Source organism: Gopherus flavomarginatus, chromosome 7 (genome assembly GCF_025201925.1).
Source record: "Gopherus flavomarginatus isolate rGopFla2 chromosome 7, rGopFla2.mat.asm, whole genome shotgun sequence".
Classification (NCBI taxonomy): Eukaryota; Metazoa; Chordata; order Testudines; family Testudinidae; genus Gopherus; species Gopherus flavomarginatus.
This window is the reverse complement of record NC_066623.1, coordinates 111,629,258-111,651,138: the sequence shown is the minus strand read 5'-3', so window position 1 is coordinate 111,651,138 and position 21,881 is coordinate 111,629,258. Positions and strand designations below refer to the sequence as shown.

The window sequence follows — 21,881 nt, the reverse complement described above, 5'->3', positions numbered from 1 at the left end:
CCAAAGCCCCCTGAGGTTAATGGGACCCTTTCCACTGGCTTCAATGGGCTTTGGGTCCAGCCCCTGGCTTGCAAAGTATGTTCCCAACGGACTTGCTCATGCAGCACAAACTCTTCAGTATGCTTCTCAAGCTCAGACACCAGCTACGAGCCGGAAGTGGAAACACAGTCTGGGTATAGACCAGCGTCCTACTGCGATTTACAATTCATACCTCGTGTGCTGCTCTCCAAGTACCCGTGTGAGCTAAAGCAGGGATTCCCCGGGACAGATGGGTAGCCACAGATGTGTATTTTGCCCCTCTAGGAGAACAACAGCCTACTCTGGCGCAGAAGCAGCAGAGCACAGAGCACGAACCTAAACCCAAGCAGGAACAGGGAGCTCTACATTCCCTGAGGTCATATCAGGCCACCAGTAGAAATAAAAATGATCTGTACAGCCTTGATTCAGATAAGGAAGGTGTTAAAATGCATAGTCTCCTCAGGAGATACTGGCTTCCTTTCCACTTCTGATACCACCACAAAGCACCCTTTCTATATCCCTTAATTTGATGGTGCAGAGGAGCTTTTCACAGAGCCACTTAGCCCACTCCACACAGCGCGTTCAGATTTCTGGCGATTCGTGGATACTTGGAGAGAAACAACAATTGGAATGAGTGGGTCACAGTGCAGGGCAGTCAAAAGCAGCATCATTCAGAAGAAATCAGCCAGTTAGTCTGCTTCAGCCTTCCATGAAAACCAAACGCTGCTGAGGCCCAACCAGAGCAGGCCAGCGTAATGAAGTCTGTCTGCTCTACAGTTTTCCATTGCAGCAGTAGAAATAGTGCAGTGGCATGTGAACAATCAGCAATGTCATAGCAAACCTATATGCTGCTCAGAGAGTACCCTTTTTCACTGTACCGTATTTCATGAACAGTTTCTCCAAGATAAAACATGACAGCTTCCCTTTGCAGAACAACAGTATAAGCAGAAGTGTTTATGAGACACCCTAAAATAATGTCAACATCAGAAAACAGGAATAAACATGCTTCTGCATTGCTTTGCCTGTCACAGGTACCCATTTCCCCAGGCGTTGTACCTTCCAGATTCAATTATGTTTTTTAATCTGCACCCATCCTAGTAGCTACTAAGGGCTTGTCTACATGAACAGTGAGTCTGCAGCATGATAGGGTGTGAATCTAGCCTGCCACGCACTAACTGTCTGTGTGGATCCTGCTGACACACACTAACAGTGTCTTAGTGTGCTTTCATCTAGTCCTGCTGTGAATGGGTATTAGATCAAAGCACACTAAGGAACTGTTAGTGTGCATCAGCAGGATCCACATGGACAGTTTAGTATATGGTAGATTCACACCCCAGTTTGTCATGGACTAACTGTTGATTCAGACAAGACCTGAGCGTAAGTGAAGTAGCTCTGAATAAGCAGACACACAGGACGGTGCCCTTAAAATAATACAAGCAAAAACTGTAACGAGCAATCATTAAAACGATGAACCACTATGCATATTTATTAGAGAGTGATCCAAACTAAAATCCCAGATCCAAACATCCCCAAGGCCTTAGGAGATCTGAGATTGGGATCCAGAACTGGATCTTTACTGGCCACCATGAGTTCCTAGGAAAAAAGTTCATAGCAAAACACTGAGGATTGTTCCCACCTTTGGGATTTACCTGTTTATAGCTAAGCTTTAAATCTGATCATCAGCAAGAAGAAATGGTAACCTACCGCCAGTTGCGTAAGGTTTGTGATTATTACTGTCCTGAATGACCTGTTCTGCTCTGTCATAAGGCCACCGTATGATGCAAGAAGCACAGAGTTTTATTTTGGTTCAGCTGTTGGACCCACTAGGCTAGGAGGAGGAGAATCATCTTCTTGACAATTATTGTTGTAAGGGAAATGGTCCTAAATACAAGTTCTTGTTCAAATCAAATTGGAGAAAATAGCTTTGGTTTTACACCAAGACTCCAGAATTGCTTCAGACTGATTTATATCACAACAGCAGAACAATGCAAACAGGGTCCGGGACTTCACCACAAATGCTTGCTGGCTAGATGCTCTTTACATCTTCCTTCTCCATCTGTGGGAACCCTCCCAGCCTGTAGACGTTTGAGCATCTCCCACTGCAATAAGCGAGCGAAGAGGATACACATCAAGGTGACTTACCACAGGCTTTAAGATGAGGGCCAGAATCTTCTTCACCAGAATGGGAAGACGGTAACAGTTGATCTGCGATTTCAGGGTCGGATCCACAATGTCCCCTTTGCTGGGAGGTGAGGGAGAAAGGAGGCTGTCATGTCAATCCAGTTGTAGAGTGCCGCTTCCCAACCAACATTTTAGCATCTTTAAATAGTAAAATGACAACTCACGCAGGCACCAACCCAAGGTATCAAGTTCTGAACCCCTGAGCATAACAGAAATCATTGCTCAGTGTGTAAGGGTAGATGCTCCAGAATAACTCTTTGCAACATGACATGAATGCTTATTTCCTATATTTATTTCCATTTTTTTGTAGACTATGGAGTATTTCCCATTTTTGCGGGATTTTTTGTTTTGTTTTTACACACCTTGGGACTTGCCTTCACTCTGCATGTCCCCTCACCCTAGTTCTGAACACTTCTACCATGAGTCAACGTAACCTCACGCAATTCTGTTATCCTCCCCACGTTGCAGCTGGAGCAACTGAAGCACTTGGAGATTAAATGACATGAGTAGGGTCACGCAAGAAGTCCGTGCCAGAACCAGGAATCAACCCCACATCTCATGAGTCCCAGTCCAATGCCTCAGCCACAAGACCATTGCCCCTCTTTCCTGGCCTTTCCCCGTTTGTACGTGTATTGTGCTGGTTTGGGGAAGTGCTCTGAGATGCAGAATGCTGTATACATCCAGCAGCATATTTTGCTTTGGAATTCGGATGCCGTTGTGTAAAGTAGGGTGGGGGCCCAGATATCTCAGAGACTGCATCACTTTCCGAAACCTATCTTGACAGCTGTGATCAGGCAGGATGCCGCAGCGGATGGAGCCCACCATGAAACTCACTGGGGCTAGACATAGTCAGTGAAGGACCCTCCGCCATGCAATTCCCTACCACCAGGGATTAGAATGAGGTTCAATCCCTTTCCGACTCTTCTCTTTGAGAAGCCTTCTCCATCAAACCACAAGAACAGAACAGCCAGCAGTCACGGAGAGAGAAGACCAAGAACCACCACAGCAGCTCAAATGATGAAGATGTGGAGAATATAGTCCTATCCCATAGAAATGATGCGATTCCTAATGGTCTTAATGGCGCTTTGATGCTACAGCACCGGACCCATTGAGAGTGTGGACATATATAATTGAGGTTAGCGGCAGACGATGCTATACAAGTATAAACGGGCAGGTTGATTAGCCTAGACCAGGGGTAGGCAACCTATGGCACGTGTGCCTAAGGCAGCACATGAGCTGATTTTCAGTGGCACTCACACTGCGCAGGTCCTGGCCATCGGTCCAGGGGGCTCTGCATTTTAATTTAATTTTCAATGAAGCTTCTTAAACATTTAAAAAACCTTATTTACTTTACATACAACAATAGTTTAGTTATATATTACAGACGTATAGAAAGAGACCTTCTAAAAATGTTTAAATGTATTACCGGCATGTGAAACCTTAAATTAGAATGAATAAATGAAGACTCGGTACACCACTTCTGAAAGGTTGCTGACCCCTGGCCTAGACAATGGAAACTCAGCACCCACTAGAAGTGAGAATAATGGGACCAATGGAGCTTACTCTGTTTAGCATCCTGTAAACTGGACCTTAGCGTCCAAAATATGGGGGTTAGCATGAAAACCTCCAAGCTTAGTTACCAGCTTGGACCTGGTACCTGCTGCCACCACCCAAAAAATTAGAGTGTTTTGGGGCACTCTGGTCCCTCTGAAAAAACCTTCCCTGGGGACCCCAAGACCCAAATCCCTTGAGTCTCACAACAAAGGGAAATAATCCTTTTTCCCTTCCCCCCTCCAGGTGCTCCTGGAGAGATATACAGACACAAGCTTTGTGAATTCAAACAGAGTGAATCTCCCTCTCTGTTCCCAGTCCTGGAAACAAAAAGTACTTTCCTATTCCCCCAGAGGGAATGCAAGGTCAGGCTAGCAATCCAACACACAAATCTCCCCTTGATTTCTTCCTCCCACCAATTCCCTGGTGAGTACAGACTTAATTTCCCTGAAGTAAAGAAAAACTCCAACAGGTCTTAAAAGAAAGCTTTATATAAAAAGAAAGAAAAATAAGTACAAATGTTCTCTCTGTATTGAGATAATACAACACAGGGTCAATTGCTTAAAAGAATATTGAATAAACAGCCTTATTCCAAAAGAATACAAATTAAAGCACTCCAGCACTTATATTCATGCAAATACCAAAGAAAAGAAACCATATAACTTACTATCTGATCTCTTTGTTCTTACACTTGGAAACAGAAGACTAGAAAATAGAACTACTTCTCCAAAGCTCAGAGAAAGCAGGCAGGCAGACAAAAGAAAAAAAAACAAAGACAAAAACACTCAGTTCCCTCCACCCAAAGTTGAAAAAATCCGGTTTCCTGATTGGTCCTCTGGTCAGGTGCTTCAGGTGAAAGAGACATTAACCCTTAGCTATCTGTTTATGACACGCCCCCCAAATTGCAGACAGTGGGGAAGCTCACTGGCGGCGATTTTCTTCTAGAACTTGAAAATAAACAGATTAATACAACACATACACCTTTACATATACTCCTAAGTATATAACTAACAGACTTCTACATTTTAAGAACACTTTTTAACTACTGAATTCTGGGAAACTTTCACGGGAGAGTGCATCAGCAACTTTATTAGAAGCTCCTGTGATGTGTTGAATTTCAAAATTAAAATCTTGGAGAGCTAAACTCCAACGAAGAAGTTTCTTCTTGTTCCCCTTGGCAGTATGAAGCCACTTTAGTGCAGCATGGTCAGTTTGTAGTTGGAACCGCCGTCCCAAACATATGGGCGTAGCTTTTCCAGGGCGTACACAATGGCATAGCATTCCTTTTTACTGACTGACCAGTGACTTTCCCTCTCAGACAGTTTCTTGCTGAGAAACACGACAGGATGGAAGTTGTGATCTGTTGCTTTCTGCATGAGCACTGCTCCTATACCACGCTCAGATGCATCTGTGGTTACTAGGAATGGCTTGTTAAAATCCGGGGCCCTGAGCACAGGGTCCGACATGAGCGTTGCCTTAAGTTGGGTAAAGGCCTTTTGACACTCATCAGTCCACTTAACTGCATTTGGCTGGGTCTTTTTGGTCAGGTCGGTCAGTGGGGCAGCGATTTGGCTGTAGTGTGGTACAAATCGCCTGTAGTATCCGGCCAAGCCTAAGAAGGATTGGACCTGCTTCTTGGACCGTGGGACAGGCCACTTTTGGATAGCATCTACCTTGGCCTGTAGGGGGTTTATGGTTCCTCGACCCACCTGGTGCCCCAGGTAAGTCACTCTGTTTTGGCCTATTTGACACTTTTTGGCCTTAACAGTTAGTCCTGCCTGCCTGATGCGCTCAAAGACCTTTTCCAGGTGTAGTAGGTGTTTGGGCCAGGAGTCTGAAAAAATGGCCACATCATCGAGGTAGGCAACTGCAAATTTTTTCAGTCCAGCTAGTAGACCATCTACCAGCCTCTGGAAGGTGGCGGGTGCATTTCGAAGGCCGAAAGGAAGGACATTGAATTTATACACCCCCGCATGGGTGACGAATGCTGACCTCTTCTTGGCAGGTTCATTTAGCGGTACTTGCCAGTACCCCTTGGTTAAGTCTATTGTAGAGATGAACTGGGCACGTCCCAACTTTTTCAATAGCTCATCGGTACGTGGCATTGGATAGTTGTTCGGACGAGCTACAGCATTTAGCTTACGGTAGTTCACGCAAAAGCGTATTTCCCCATTGGGTTTGGGTACCAGAACCACTGGAGATGCCCATGCACTGGTAGATGGGCGGATTATACCCATTTGTAGCATGTTCTGGATCTCCCGTTCTATAGCAGCTTGGGCATGAGGAGACACTCGGTAGGGTGGGGTTCTGATTGGGTGAGCATTACCTGTATCAGTGGTATGCCCGTTCAGTCCGTCCTGGGGTGGCTGAGAACAATGGGGCGAAGCTGGTGCACAGCTCCTTGATTTGCTGCCGCTGCAGACGTTCCAGAGTGGTTGAGAGGTTCACCTCTTCCACGCCACCGTTTTTTTTCCCGTCGTAGTAGACACCGTTAGGCCACTCAGCATCCTCTCCCTGGACTGTAAACTGACAAACCTGTAAGTCTCTGGAATAGAAAGGCTTGAGAGAATTAACATGGTACACTGTAGGCTGTAGTGAGGAATTGGGAAATGCTATGAGGTAGTTTACAGCTCCCAGGCGCTCTTGGACCGTGAAGGGCCCTTTCCATGATGCTTCCATTTTATGGGCCTGTTGCGCCTTCAAGACCATAACCTGGTCTCCTACCTTGAAGGACCGATCTCTGGCATGTCTGTCATACCAGGCCTTTTGCTCTTCTTGAGCATCCTTTAGGTTCTCTTTAGCAAGGGCTAAAGATTGTCGGAGGGTGCTTTGTAGGTTGCTTACAAAGTCCAGAATGTTAGTTCCTGGAGAAGGCGTAAACCCCTTCCATTGCTGCTTCACCAACTGTAATGGCCCCTTAACCTCGTGACCATACACAAGTTTAAATGGTGAAAACCCTAAACTGGATGTGGTACAGCCCTGTAGGCAAACAGCAACTGCTGCAACACTAGGTCCCAATTATTGGAGAATTCGTTGATGAATTTTCGTATCATGGCCCCCAAAGTTCCATTGAACCTTTCCACCAGGCCATTGGTTTGATGGTGGTATGGGGTGGCAACCAAGTGATTCACCCCATGAGTTTCCCACAGTTTTTCCATGGTCCCTGCCAGGAAATTAGACCCTGAATCTGTAAGGATGTCGGAGGGCCAACCTACCCTGGCAAAGATGTCTGTTAGGGCCAGGCACACAGTGTTAGCCCTGGTGTTGCCTAGAGCTACTGCTTCCGGCCATCGGGTAGCAAAGTCCACTAAAGTCAGTACGTACTGCTTTCCTCTGGACGTCTTTTTTGGGAAAGGACCCAGAATATTCACAGCTACTCGCTGAAATGGGACCTCAATTATGGGGAGTGGCTGGAGAGGGGCCTTGACCTGGTCTTGAGGCTTTCCCACTCTTTGGCATACCTCACAAGACCGGACATACTTGGCAACATCCTTGCCCATCCCCTCCCAGTGGAAGGACTTCCCCAACCGGTCCTTGGTTTTGTTCACCCCAGCATGGCCACTGGGATGATCATGGGCTAAGCTTAAGAGCTTCTCCCGGTACTTAGTTGGAACCACCAACTGTTTTTGCGGCTGCCATTCTTCCCGGTGTCCACCAGAAAGAATTTCCTTGTATAAAAGTCCTTGGTCTATAACAAACCGGGATCGATTAGAAGAGCTGAGAGGCGGTGGGGTGCTCCGTGCCGCCGCCCAAGCTTTCTGAAGGCTGTCATCTGCTTCCTGCTCAGTCTGGAACTGTTCCCTTGAGGCTGGGGTCACCAGTTCTTCCTCAGACTGTGGACTTGGGCTTGGTCCCTCTGGAAGCGCTGTAGGTGATGGGGTTGTTTCCGTTGCTGGTGAACCGCTTTTCGCTGGTGCACCTGAGGGTATTTTAGGCTCTGGCTGAGCCTTTTGGGTATGGTTGTCTTTTGCTTCTGCCAGTTCTGGCTCGCTGGCGCCCTCTGGCGTTGAGTTTGAAGATGGGGTTGCACTTGCTGGTGCTGGTTGCTGTTCCAGTTCCGGGCCTGGGACTGGAGATGCTGTGGCTGTTTCAGTGGTAGGCATGGAATCTGGGTCCACTACCTCTGTCTGGGTCTCTGGTAACACAGACGGGGCCTCTGTGGACGGTTCAGGAACAGGAATGGGTCTGGAAGCTTGCCTGGTTTGGCTACGTGTAACCATTCCCACTCTCTTGGCCCGCCTCACCTGGTTGGCCAAGTCTTCCCCCAGTAGCATGGGGATAGGATAATTGTCATAGACTGCAAAAGTCCACATTCCTGACCAGCCTTTGTACTGGACAGGCAGTTGAGCTGTAGGCAAGTCTACAGCTTGTGACATGAAGGGGTAAATTGTAACTTTGGCCTTTGGGTTGATGAATTTGGGGTCAACGAAGGATTGGTGGATAGCTGACACTTGTGCCCCCGTGTCTCTCCACGCAGTAACCTTCTTTTCGCCCACTCTCAAATTTTCCCTTCGCTCCAAGGGTATTTGAGAGGCATCCGGGCCTGGGGATCTTTGGTGTGATGGTGGTGTAATGAATTGCACTCGCATGGTGTTCTTGGGACACTTGGCCTTGATATGTCCCAGTTCATTACACTTAAAGCATCTTCCATCTGATGGGTCACTGGGCCGAGGTGAGTTACTGGAGACTGGTGAGGTTGAAGGGTAGGGTATCTGTGGCTTTACTTGGGTGGTATGTGGGGTCTTTGGCTGTCCTCGGTTGTAGGGTTTATGGTCTGTGTGCCCCCTGGGGTAATCGTTTCCCTTGACAGTAGCTTTCTTGCTTTTTGCCAGTTCCATCCATTTGGCTCCAATTTCCCCCGCCTCAGCGATATTTTTGGGGTTTCCATCTTGTATGTACCGTGTGATGTCTTCAGGAACACCATCCAAGAACTGCTCCATTTGTATGAGGAGGTTCAGTTCTTCCAAGGTTTGAATGTTGTTTTCTGTTAGCCAGGCCTCATAGTTTTTTGCAATGTAGTAGGTGTGTTTGGGAAATGACACCTCTGGTTTCCACTTTTGGGTTCTGAAGCGCCGACGGGCATGATCTGGGGTTATCCCCATCCTGTATCTGGCCTTGGTTAGAAAAAGTTTATAGTCATTCATTTGGTGCTTAGGCATTTCAGCTGCCACCTCTGCTAAAGGTCCACTGAGCTGTGACCTTAATTCTACCATGTACTGGTCTTTGGGAATGCTGTACCCAAGACAGGCTCTTTCAAAATTTTCCAAGAAGGCCTCGGTGTCATCACCTGCCTTGTAGGTGGGAAATTTCCTGTGCTGTGGAGCAATATTTGGCGCCGGGTTGTTAGGGTTGGCTGGCACATGCAGCCCAGCTTTTACCAACTTCAGTTCATGTTTTTTCTGTTTTTCCTTCTCTTCATTCTCTTTTTGTTGTTTTTCCATTTCTTTTTGTTGTTTTTCCATTTTTTTTGGTGTTTTTTCATTTCTTGGTGGTGGGCCAACTTTTCTTCTGCTTGTTTCCTTCGGTAGGCTCTCTCTTCTTCTTCTAGTTTTCTTTTGTGTGCTGCCTCTTGGGCTGCCTGTTCTCTTTGGAAGGCTGCCAGTTTCATGCTTTCTTCCTTTTCTTTCATCTCCATCTGTCGCCTGTGTTCAGCTTCTTTGATTTGTTCTTCGGCGCCAATTTTTGCCTTAGAAGTCATGGTTCCTGTTTTCTTGTGTTGGGGTGCCCTCCGGTGTTTATCTTCTGAACTGCAGGTTTTCTGTTGCCTCCTGAAGTCTGCCTAGCAACAGTGCTTTTTTCCCTTTCTCTCTCTAGCTAATGTTCAATGAAGGGAAAACCAGAAAAACCACTTTATTTGCATGCATATAAGTGCTGGTACTTGCCCCCTAATGGGAGGGCTATTGCATGACAAAAGACCCTTAACAGGTTCTTAATGGCTTCTCGCTTAACATGCAAGCCACAAACTGCGAGAGAGAGCAGAAAAAAAAATTCTCTCTGGTTCCCTTTTAAAACCAACTGCTTCTCTCTGCTAAAAAGCCCTTAGCAGAGAAAAGAAAAATATAATATTTCTACTGGCTTCTGGGTTCTGTCTATATCCCACCGCTGCCACCATGTAATAACCTTAGTCCCAGATTTGGACCTTAGCGTCCAAAATATGGGGGTTAGCATGAAAACCTCCAAGCTTAGTTACCAGCTTGGACCTGGTACCTGCTGCCACCACCCAAAAAATTAGAGTGTTTTGGGGCACTCTGGTCCCTCTGAAAAACCTTCCCTGGGGACCCCAAGACCCAAATCCCTTGAGTCTCACAACAAAGGGAAATAATCCTTTTTCCCTTCCCCCCTCCAGGTGCTCCTGGAGAGATATACAGACACAAGCTCTGTGAATCCAAACAGAGTGAATCTCCCTCTCTGTTCCCAGTCCTGGAAACAAAAAGTACTTTCCTATTCCCCCAGAGGGAATGCAAGGTCAGGCTAGCAATCCAACACACAAATCTCCCCTTGATTTCTTCCTCCCACCAATTCCCTGGTGAGTACAGACTTAATTTCCCTGAAGTAAAGAAAAACTCCAACAGGTCTTAAAAGAAAGCTTTATATAAAAAGAAAGAAAAATAAGTACAAATGTTCTCTCTGTATTGAGATAATACAACACAGGGTCAATTGCTTAAAAGAATATTGAATAAACAGCCTTATTCCAAAAGAATACAAATTAAAGCACTCCAGCACTTATATTCATGCAAATACCAAAGAAAAGAAACCATATAACTTACTATCTGATCTCTTTGTTCTTACACTTGGAAACAGAAGACTAGAAAATAGAACTACTTCTCCAAAGCTCAGAGAAAGCAGGCAGGCAGACAAAAGAAAAAAAACAAAGACAAAAACACTCAGTTCCCTCCACCCAAAGTTGAAAAAATCCGGTTTCCTGATTGGTCCTCTGGTCAGGTGCTTCAGGTGAAAGAGACATTAACCCTTAGCTATCTGTTTATGACAGGACTGGGAAAGCACAATCTTAGTTTCTTAATAACATTCCTCAGAAGAGTCTCAGCAGGACAACAGAACACGCAGAGACAACCCATCCTCCATGTTAATTCCAGGCTAATCAAACCTGGCCTTCTTGCAGAAGGAACCTGTCTGCTGATTCCTCCTGATTCCCCCTTGCCTGCATGACCCATTGAGCCACAGCAATCGGCCTCCAGCCCTGTTCAAAGATGACGGGATTTACTTACAATTTGTCCAACAGATTTGCAGCTCCATCAGAAAAGAGGCCTCTGGTGAAAAGCTCATCCACCATGTAATCAATCCGAGGGGGGGTGAAGGGGACCAGCTGCATGAAAAGCATCATGGCTCAAGAGGGGGCAAAGACATTGGACAAAAATATACGTTTGTGGAAACCTTGCTAGAGAAGCAAAAAAAGGGGCTCTCCTCTTGTTCCAGATTCAGATTAGCTGTGGGTGCGCAGATGCATTTTCCCTAAATACTAATGTTGGAACACATCTGCCAAGTGTGTGTCACTGCCCCCACTAGTGGCTGGTCCAGAGTGGAGAATAGCCTACTGCTTCCGGTAGCTAATGAAATTCCTCCTTTACTCAAGTGGTAGAGGGGCTTTGGTACTGATTGTCCCAGGTTCAAACTCTCATTAACCTGGGTCTCCCTGATGATATGAAAACTTGCCCCAACCTCTGATTTATGCCCTCTGAAGAGAACTGCCCTTTTGCCTGGCAAACATGAGCTGGATTAAGGGACTGAGAGACCAGGGACCCACGGAGGTTCAGATGTCTTGATATTCATTGGGACACAAGCATAAGCAATATTACGGGGAACTGGCACCCACGGCAGTTTGGAAGCCCCGAGCCATGGTTGCAGGTATGGAAAGAATTTCCACTTGATGATGTTTTAAGATGTCAAAGTCAGAACAGTGGGCCCGCGAGGCTAGTGAGACAGTGATGGCTGGGAACAAAGACTATTGAATGAAGCTTTTCACTTTCTAATCTTCACAACAGGTTAGTGAATAGGCATTATCTCCATTTGACAGATGAATGGGTCAGGGAAGTACCTGATTTGTCCAAAGCCACCTGACCCTCTAACGCTTTTCTCCCCAGCCTCATCCCCTTCCCTTCCCTTCTTTCTATTTAACTGATCACCTCCTAAGTAAATCCACCTCCCTGAAAAAATCCTGTGGAATTAACAGGACTTTTGCTGCCATCACATTGTTCCCGCTAACTTGTATGTTCTACCCCTCCCTCCAGGTTGTCTCTTTCTTGTCTATTTAGGTGATACGCTCTTTGGGTCAGGGTCTGTTTACTGTTTGGTGTTTGTGCAGCACCTAGCACAACAGGGCCGGTTTCTGCCTGGGGCTCCTATGTGCTATCGAAATACACATGCGTCATGTTTTATGTTACTGCTGGGATTAGAACTCTGACAATCCCTGGCCCTCAGGCCAGCGCTCAGCGCAAGAAACATACCGTATGCCCTGCCTCCTGGAGAAGCTTTTTGATTTCCTAGACAGCCCGTCTCATGCTGGGCGAGGGCTGGAAATAGCCGTCTCCGTCGTAATACCCGATCCGAAGAGAGACTGAACTGGAGTACACCTGGAAGCAGAGGAGCTTTCGCTTAGGAATGGGGGAATGGCCAGACTGGGTCAGACCCGAGGTCCATCTAGTTCAGTATCCTGTCTTGGACAGTGGTCATTGCTAGGTGGTTCAGTTGTGGGCGAATTGAGGTTCTGTCCAACAGTAAGCCATGTTCTAAGATGGCGGGCCCACAGTTGGTTCAGTGGGGCTATTTCCATAATACAGATCACAGGTTTGCAAAAAGACTAGGATGTTTTAATCCACAGCGCCGTGTCACACGGAGGTTCCCTCACTGAGGAGCAGTCTGACTCTGTTACCTCCTCATTGAAGGGCAGGGGTGGCACGGTGGGGTCCAGGCAGAACATGTCATCACACAGGAGTGCTCTCGTGCACAGAGCCAGGCTGTCCACGTCCCTCGCCATTGGCCCGACCGTTCCTGTAACTGCAACCACAAATGCAAGGACGCCCATCACTGAAGGTGGAATGCAGAGGTGCCCCTTTACATAGTCCATCTCTTGGCTCATATGGGGAAGGCTGTTCAACAACACAGGGCATGGCGGGCCAAACGCTTGGGGCCAGATCCTCGATCCTACTCTCTGTTTCCTTTGCAGCAGGCAGAGTAAAAGGAGCAGACCGTGTCTGTAATCTCCCTGTTGGGGATACCAAGCAGGGAGGAGACCTCCAAGCCAGTCCCTATCCTTCCCCACTTGCCATTCCCCAGACCAGAGGGGTGGCCAGAGTACAACCTGCTGTGGCAATCTGCAACTGGCCTTTGGGACCCCACGCCAGCTGGCACAGGTTAGGGCAGCCCCCAGGCTGCTCTAACCTGTATCTGGGGCCAGGCCAGGCAGAGAATCAGAATCCCATTACTCAGCTCCCCAGCAACACACCCCTCTGCGCTGCACCCAGAGACAGCTGGACATAGCAGACACCTTGTGCTTAGTCATCAGAAGAATCAGGCCAGTCAAGATCCTCTTCTATACAGCATGAAGTGTGAAATTTAAAGGGACAGTGTCATATTTCTTAAAATACTTACTCACCACTAATAAAAATGGAAGGTGACAGCACAAAGGGCTGTAGCAGGGGCTAGGATCTGACTAACCACCTCTTCCAATTTTCCCTGCTCAGAACTTGTCATCAACCAACCATGTCTTTAACTAGCATCCAAATGTTATCCCCCAGGTAACCAGGCTTTATTTTCTAATCTGGACGGACTCACCTGATTTCATGCCGGCTATAGGACTGGCGAAACCATGGGTACTATGAAATATATAAAATAGGAGAAAATTAGCAACAGTTAACTGTATTTGGAGGAAATATCTCTGCCTGAGTGGTAGATACCGCACTTACTACTGAAACGGACTACGGGTGCTACTTGGTACGTGTGTTACCAACATGCACTGCACTGTATCTGGTCTATAGCAAAGGGTCTCATTAAAGCAGCAGCAGCGTGGGAGGACAGAGCTGAGGTAAATGGCTCCAAAGATAGGTACAGGATAAATTGGCCTATGTCTTCCCTCGTGGATATAATCTAAGTGTCCTCTGCAAAGGATAGTCCACGCCCTTCGAAAAGGGCAGGTGAATGCTTGTCTCTAGTCAACGCCCCAAGATTTAATGAACAAAGAGCTACAATTGCTCAGTGATGCCTTGTACCCTTCCAGAATGGGAAGGGTGACTAAACGTAACCCTCTGAAAATTAGGAAATACAAAATACCATCCAGGCCGAGAGACTAGGAGGCTCAAAATCAATTTCTAGCAGCCCGACCTGTCAGGCTGCCATGAATGGAGCAACTTCCCAGACTCCGTTATTCCCAAGTTAGCATGTAGGCATCAGTGCTTGTTGCCTCTGGGCAGGGAAGCAGCCACAACACAATGGTTATGCAGGGCACAACCGTGCCTTGGGGACACCCGATGCCTGGCTCCACTGACTAGTAAAACAGATTTCACTAGTGGTCACATGGTCGTTTTCTACTTCAGAGCGTACCTCAGCCTGTTGCCAGTCGGTTTGAGCCCGCACAGCCCGCAGAAGCTCGATGGCAGGCGGATGCTTCCAGCGACATCTGTCCCAAAGCCCAGGATGGACCCTCCTCCGGCAATCAGCGCCCCCTCCCCTCCGGAGGAGCCGCCGGGGCTTTTCTTGTGGTTCAGCGGATTCACCGTCTGGCCATAGATCAAGTTGCTGCAGTCATAGCTGGAGAGAGGAAAGGAGTGGGTTGGCTGTTAATTATTTCTATCTCCGCAAACACAGCAGGAGGAAAGGTTTGCTGATGATACTGGACTGAAGGAGGGAAGCGAAGGTGGCGTGGTGACAAGAAGCAGGAGGGCAGGTAACTTTTCTCCTGCGCTGGAGGTGGGAGGAATGGATTCTGCAGGAGAAGCGCTGACCGGGAGAAGAAAGCCAAGTCAACCCCTCACTTGCCCAATTTCTTTAACGAGACGACAGAGGGAAGCATGGGCTGGGGGGGCAGGGACAGCTGTAATACAGAGAACAAGCTATTACTTTATCATGCTCTGCGGGACATTGGTTTTCACAAATGGAATCGCCCCCTGCCTCTTCAAAACCTGGACTATCACGCTGTCCTCTTCCTCCGCTCTGCCGAGAAATTGCACCAAGCCACCGCTGGAGACGTGACCCTTTAGGGGAGTGGGAAACAGAACTCATTAGACATACTGGGCTGGTGTGGTTGGGAGCTGATAGATTTCCCCTCCCAGGAACGAGACATGTCAGCCCCGTTGGTAAAAAGAAAATAGAAGACCCTCCTATTCTTTAATTCTGAGGCTCTTTGTCACAAGGAAAAGCTGCTCTGTGGCAGCCGGAGGAAAGTGGTCTCCTCACTCAGCCACCAAGCATCATCAGAACTGAACAAAATGGACCTGAGAAGGTAACCAGATAGCATCCACCTTCCTCCCCAGGCACCTACCGTGCAATTTTATAGCTGCACAGCCTGAGTCCTGTGAACATGGGCCAGCCACAGGTGTCAGCCGCAGACATGGGCCAGCCGTGGGTGTCTTATTGCAGAGTGCATTGTAAAGCAAGCTATGTCCACAGGTCCCATGCATATGGCCCATCTCTTTGCTGCTATAAATTAGGTCACATGGTGGTGGGAATCAATCGAACATTTAAGTTAAACTTCCCTTCCTTTGGAAAGGGCTAGACATTTTTTTAACGAGTGTCATCAGCACGGAAGCATGTCCTCTGGCACGGTGGCCAAAGCACGGAGAGGCATATGAATCTTTAGCACATCTGGCATGTAAATATCTTGTGACTCCAGCTACAACAGTGCCATGCGAATGCCTTTTCTCACTTTCAGGTGACACTGTAATTAAGAAGTGGGCAGCATTATCTCCCATAAAAGTAAACAAACTTGTTTTTCTTAGTGATTGGCTGAACAAGAAGTAGGACTGAGTGGACTTGTAGGCTCTAATGTTTTACATTGTTACATAACTACACTAAAAAATAAAACAAAGAAACCCTACATTTGTAAGTTGCACTTTCACGATAAAGAGATTGCACTACAGTATTTGTGTGAGGTGAATTGAAAAATACTATTTCTTTTGTTTATCATTTTTACCGTGCCAATCTTTGTAATAAAAAATAATATAAGGTGAACACTCTACACTTTGTATTCTGGGTTGTAATTGAAATTGATATATTTGAAAATGTAGAAAATAACCAAAATATTTAATACATTTCAATTGGTATTCTACTGTTTAACAGTGCGCTTAATCTTTTTAACAATGATTAATTTTTTTGAATTCATCATGTGAATTAACAGTGATTAATGGACAGCCCTACTTATTATCTGTCTTTAGTCTGAAATTTGTAGGGTGACTTGTTTGAGATAAAATACCTCTTTCAAAAGTCTAAACTCCCAGGTTTTTATGAATACCTCTGCTTACTTAGAACAGTACAAGGTAGTCAACAGACCAGCAGTTTATAGAAAATACCGTGCCCACCTTGCAGCCAATGTGATTCTTGATGCTGACGGGAATTCCATATAGTAACCCTCTCTCCTTCTTCCTTTGCACTTCCCACAATTGCTCCTCACAGCCTTGCATAAAATCTGTCACACAGTTCACCTCCTGGGTCACCTCCAAGGCCTTTCCGTGGACACGGAGAAAAGCGGCAAGGCAAACACACCGAGAAGGAAAGGGGATATAACAATGAATAAAGACAGTATATTTGAGGTTGAAAAGAGACCTTGCCAAACCTTCAGGGCTTCATTTTTAAGACTTTAGATTCAGTCCTTGGCCTTTCTATAGAGACTGCTAAGAAATATGCTCGTTGTGATCAGTTGTTAGGACAATTTTGTGCTCTGAGCACTTGTCCTATTCATCTGACATAGCTCACCAAACAGCTATTAAGATGGTGATGACTTTTGGCCTCCAATGTTGCCAACTCTTGCAACGTACAGGATGTTTTTTTTTTTTAAAGTCCCAGCTCCTGGAATCATGTGATGACTTGAGACTCTCAACTTTCATTTTTAAAAAATAGTGCCTGGTGGTTGCAGAGAAAAGCTTCAGCATGTCAATCTGAACAGCTCAGATACCAGAAGGCAAATAAAACGAACTCCAGTGTTTATTTAATTCTTAGGATTTTTAAGGCAGCCAATCTTGATTTTTAGCACTTAACTCGTGACTTGGCAATACTGAAGTCCTATGAGTCTGGGCCAAATTCCAACAGGTGAGCTAGAGGTACCAGACTACATCTCTCCTTACCAAATCCCCTCCACTCCACCAAGATACCCAACTTCCCAGAAGGCACCTGGAAAGTATAGCTCACGCTTGTGTGGTGCGCTGGGACATGCATAAATGATGAGTCTTCTACAGGCTTGGGTAAGAGGAGCTAAAAGAGATTTTAGCTCATGCAAAGTGGCTCACACAAATTTAGATTCAGAAGCTCTGGGCTTTATCCCCACTTCCAATGACAAGCAGTGGGTGGGGAATGATTTTCCTGTCCCATAAAATTTTCTCTCATCCTAAATGGAACAAAGTTGAAATTTTCATGAACTGAAAATCCAAAGGAAAAAAAGTGATTGGGGTCAATTGCAACATTTTATTTAGATTTCAACCCTTTCTTAGTTTTTTAAACTGCAATTAGCTTATATTTTGAAAACAAAAAGCCATTTCAAACTGGGAAACCAGAATTCTTCATTTAGAAAATATTGAAATATCTATTTGGCCAACTGAAACATTTTCAAGTCAAAAAATTCATCCAAACCAACCTTTTCCCACCAAAACCTTCTATTTCCACCAATCAGCATTTTCCGATGGAAAAAAAACCTTTCGTTGAAAAAATTCCTGAGCAGGTCTACTGACGATGTTACCTTTACGGCTCACTTTGCAGAAGAGACTGACGTAGAAAACACCCCACCTAAGAGAATATGTGCAGTGCCCATTCTCTACTGCTAAAAATTCCAGTGCGCTCCATGCAATTTCCTAGAGCTTCATACTGCCCCTCATTACCGGAATATCTGAGCATCGCTGTGGTAATTCCCCTCTCTTTCCACCCAAGACTACATTACCCAGCTTGCTGAGCAGAAACACAGAGGCTTCCCCTCCTAACTTTATAGGGCCAGTACATCTTCTTGGACTCACCCGATCTATGTACGTATAGAGGACGCTCTCTGGAGAGAGGGAACCTTCCTTCAGTTTCTCAGCCAGCTCCACAAGTGGCAGGGAGAGGATGTGACCAGCCTGTATCCCTGGGTTCTGCAAGGTGGAGATGCATTGTTACACAGGGAAGGTTTACAGAAAAGATACTACAAACAATGGAGCAATTACACTCCAGGAGTAACTCTACTGAAGCCTGCAGAGAATTACAACAGGGATGAGCTTGGCTCCCTGAGTGAGCTTATAAACACCATCCAGGAGTATTAAAAACTCTTGGCGATGATTTATTCATGCTCTGCCTCCTCCTTCCTAATCCACACTCCTCCTCCATAGATATATCCCCAGCCAACATGGCAGAATCCATTCTCCTGGACTCTGTGCGAGTCCGCCGAGGGGAAGCTCCTTACAGCATTGGAGCTTATCTTCTGGTTGCATTAGGGGACAAAGCAGAGACTTATTGAAAAACAACAACATTTGGTTGATTTCAGCGAGAGTACTCGAGCAGGTTGTCTGCCAAAATACGTTAGTAAGATAATCGAGAGAGCTGGGTTGGGGCAAATTAGGGGAGTGGGAAATAGCTGCGGAAATTTTATTTTACAAATTCCAATCATGATTTACAAAGTGACCCAAAGAAAGACTTTTAGTAAAAACAGAAGAATCACACCACATTTTGTAAGAAACTAGTCAGAAAAGAGTTCGATTTTCAGTCTTGTGAAAGCCAATTTTGCAGCAGTTTCCCTATGAAATTGTTTTGCCATTTTTGATCAGCGATCACTGCTGGATGATTTCTGCCTATCTCTGCTAATCACCTCCAACAGGGGATTTTTAAAGCTCATAGAATCACAGAATATCAGGGCTGGAAGGGCCCTCAGGAAGTCATCTAGTCCAACCCCCTGCTCAAAGCAGGACCAATCCCCAACTAAATCATCCCAGTCAAGGCTGTCAGGATGTTCACTTTAAAGAATCAGAGGGGTAGCCGTCTTAGTCTGGATCTGTAAAAGCAGCAAAGAATCCTGTGGCACCTTATAGACTAACAGAGGTTTTGGAGCATGAGCTTTCATAGGTGAATACCTACTTCGTTAGATACATGTAGTCACTTTAAAGAGGTAGCCTTGCAATGCAACAGACCATGCAGGAGCAGGGAATGCACTGACAGCCAAGTTCCTGTCAATAATACAGCGCCGTCTCATTCAGAAAACCCACTAATTACCTCTTTGTCCAAGGAGCTGCAGCAACCTCAGTGTTTTGAGCTGTGTGACATACTTGCATTACTTTTCTGTATGGCCTTATCCTTGTCTATAGTGCCTTGATTTTTCAGCTGAGACACAGTCACCATTTTCAAAAGGGATTATTTGGTTGGAAAAAGAATTAAAAACATTCACATTGTTCTGCCCCCAATTTGCAACTAGCAATAACTGTCAGTTTATACCACCTCTGCTCCAAGGACCTTACAATCTAAGAGCTAGATACACACTGCAGCAGTATCTGCTCATTTGTATGCAAGAGTTAAGCAGAAATAAAGTCCCTTTGCGTGGGCGTTACACCAAGGGCCCATGGCTCTCCAAAGGGAAAGGAGGCACTGAGGGCACCTGATAAAGGGGGTACATCACTGTATATGGAAAGGAGTTCCCCCTTGAGGTGGGCCGCTGCTCAGCATGATCTTGCCCCAAATGATCGTTTAGGGAATGAACAATCTCGACCCACTTGCTTAAGGCAACGCAAATCCACCCCCAGCCAGAAAGTAAAAGTTACCTGCTGTTTAAACCGCCGAGCCACCTCTTCCATTCGTTCTAGACTGAGATCCTGAGTCCTCCTTGCCTGGTCCATCTTCTTCTGGATCTGTCTCTGCCCCACCCGTTGCCACACCAGCACCGCTACGGCTGAGCCGCAGAGCAGGGCTACCACGGCGTGAGGATCGACCTCACCCTCAGGCAGGAGGAGCCTCCAATCTGCCTGGACCATAGCGGGACTGTCTCCCAACCTTCACGCCTGCTGATACGCTGGGCTTGGGCGCATTAGCAGGAAAGGACAGGTGAAGGCTGGTGCTACTTAACTGTCTGCAGCGCGCAGTCAGCTAGAGACCAGATCTGAAACAGGAGAGCGTAGAACTCCAGAGCTGGGCATCCTAAACCCTGGACTCTGGCAGTGAACCTTTGCCCCGTCAGCGATAGCCAAGTGGGGACTTCATTTCTCCTCTGAGAAGGCCAAGAGGCCGTCCCGTTTGGAATGGGATGTTGAACGTCAGCAGGAACCAATGAGAGCCTCACGGGCCTGAGACAAGCAGCACTCATGTCCCTGGTTTGGTCTCTCTGAGCGCCTCCTTTCCACGGATCAGCCTCTTGCCTGACCCTGTCTCATGAGATTCCCCCCAAATTCTTCTACTCTCCGACCAGGACCCTGGCACACTGCCTTGCATACCAACCACTTATCCCTCTGCAGGTCCAGCTGGGTTTGGGCCCCTGCGTTTCCTCCCTTCAGGGACCTGGGGCCCACGATATAGCGACCCTCCACCTTCTTGCAGCAAAGTGTTTTTACTGAGTGGCTGGAACAAAGCATCAGAGAAAAAAGGGTTTTGAAAACATATCAACTCTCCGCATTTATTTCACCCTATCTAATGGACAGAACCAAACCAATTCACGTTCTCCTAGCCAGGCCAGCAGTGACTAGAGGGGCCTGAGAGAAAGCAGCACGCCCATGTCTGCCTGTTCCCCGGCCCAGTTAATTCTGCACCCAACCCCCAAGTCAACCCTGTCCCCCCCTCAACTCTACCCCCATACCCCACTTCGGCTCCTCCTGGAGTTCTTCATTCCCCCCCTTGAGGGTGGGGGCAGCAGCGGGGTCCCCTCTCCCCCTGCCAGGCATTCCTGGGAAGCACAGAGGAGTGATGAGCCGCTGGCCTCCTTCTGTTCCCTCCTCCCTCTGCTTGTCTCTTGCAGCAGCCCTGCTTGGTTGCTCATCCCCAGGAGGGCTAGGGAGGAAAGCAGCCAGTCAGGGTTTTTTTCTCCCAGGCGGTGCTTTAAACACTGCAGCCTGGGTCGTCTTGGGACCCATCCCGAGCTGGCTATAGGCCCTGCTGTTCTCCTTCCAGCCCCTCAACCTCACCCTCCCTCCTCTTGTCCCCTGGGTTCTCCCAAGTGTACGTGGGTCCTGACCCACCTTATCAAGCCAGGTTGGGGGCTGTCCAGGAGACTGGCCCAGGGCTGGTAAGGCCACTGGCTCTGGCACGGTCTCATACTGACCCTTACATGGAAGTGATTCGGTGACTTAGAAGTGGCCTCCTTGCCTGGAGCACCCTAGACAGATGCAATCAAAACTCTCCGGACAGGCACACCAGGCTAGTGCCAGATCCAGAGACCAGCATGAATCATTATCAAACAGCACCCTCACACATGTCCCAGCTTCCCCGGCTTTCCCAAGCCATGGACACAGGGCAAAGAGAACCGTTTTCCCCGCAGAGCAGCGTCACTCCCCCTGGGGCAAGCTGAACGACATCTCCATCGGACTCTGTGGTTGTCACAAAGAGAGAGATCCAGAACACAGCAATCATTGTAACCAGCTCATAATCAAAAAAAGAGAGAGGTCGAGATGGGGCCCATCTAAAATCCCAGAGCTTTGGGCACAGGATGGGTTGAGAGGGAAAACCCTTTTCCCTCCCCCTATAACTTCCACGATTGACCCTTCTCAAAGGCGCTTATCTGTACCCCATCACTGTGGGATCAGAGCACTTCACACTCTCCTACTTGTTGTGGAAAATTGACCACACGGTTGATTTTGGATCAGATAGCCTGAGGCTCCTTTATTTTATACGAGCATATATGCAAGGAGAGTCAGCATGGCGCCATGCAAGGCGGCAAGCTGCTCTGGCCTCCTTAAATTTTAGCTAGCTTATGGAGATTAAAACCACAGACAAATTACACATACTTCCATGTTAATTACCTTATTTGGAAT

General features: G+C 47.0%; 1 protein-coding gene across 1 annotated transcript in view; it reads right to left on the bottom strand.

Moving 5' to 3' along the window:
• Window positions 1–21,166, bottom strand: part of LOC127056031 (vitamin D3 hydroxylase-associated protein-like) — a 28,457-nt gene extending 7,291 nt beyond the window's left edge. Inside the window, 13 exon segments of the mRNA XM_050963671.1 lie at window positions 570–625; window positions 2,161–2,260; window positions 10,977–11,074; window positions 12,213–12,338; window positions 12,638–12,762; window positions 13,540–13,580; window positions 14,305–14,511; window positions 14,821–14,954; window positions 16,278–16,421; window positions 17,919–18,032; window positions 19,686–19,914; window positions 20,356–20,475; window positions 21,090–21,166. Coding sequence (XP_050819628.1) covers window positions 570–625; window positions 2,161–2,260; window positions 10,977–11,074; window positions 12,213–12,338; window positions 12,638–12,762; window positions 13,540–13,580; window positions 14,305–14,511; window positions 14,821–14,954; window positions 16,278–16,421; window positions 17,919–18,032; window positions 19,686–19,914; window positions 20,356–20,475; window positions 21,090–21,166 — 1,571 coding nt within the window.
• Window positions 21,167–21,881: the final 715 nt, after the last annotated feature.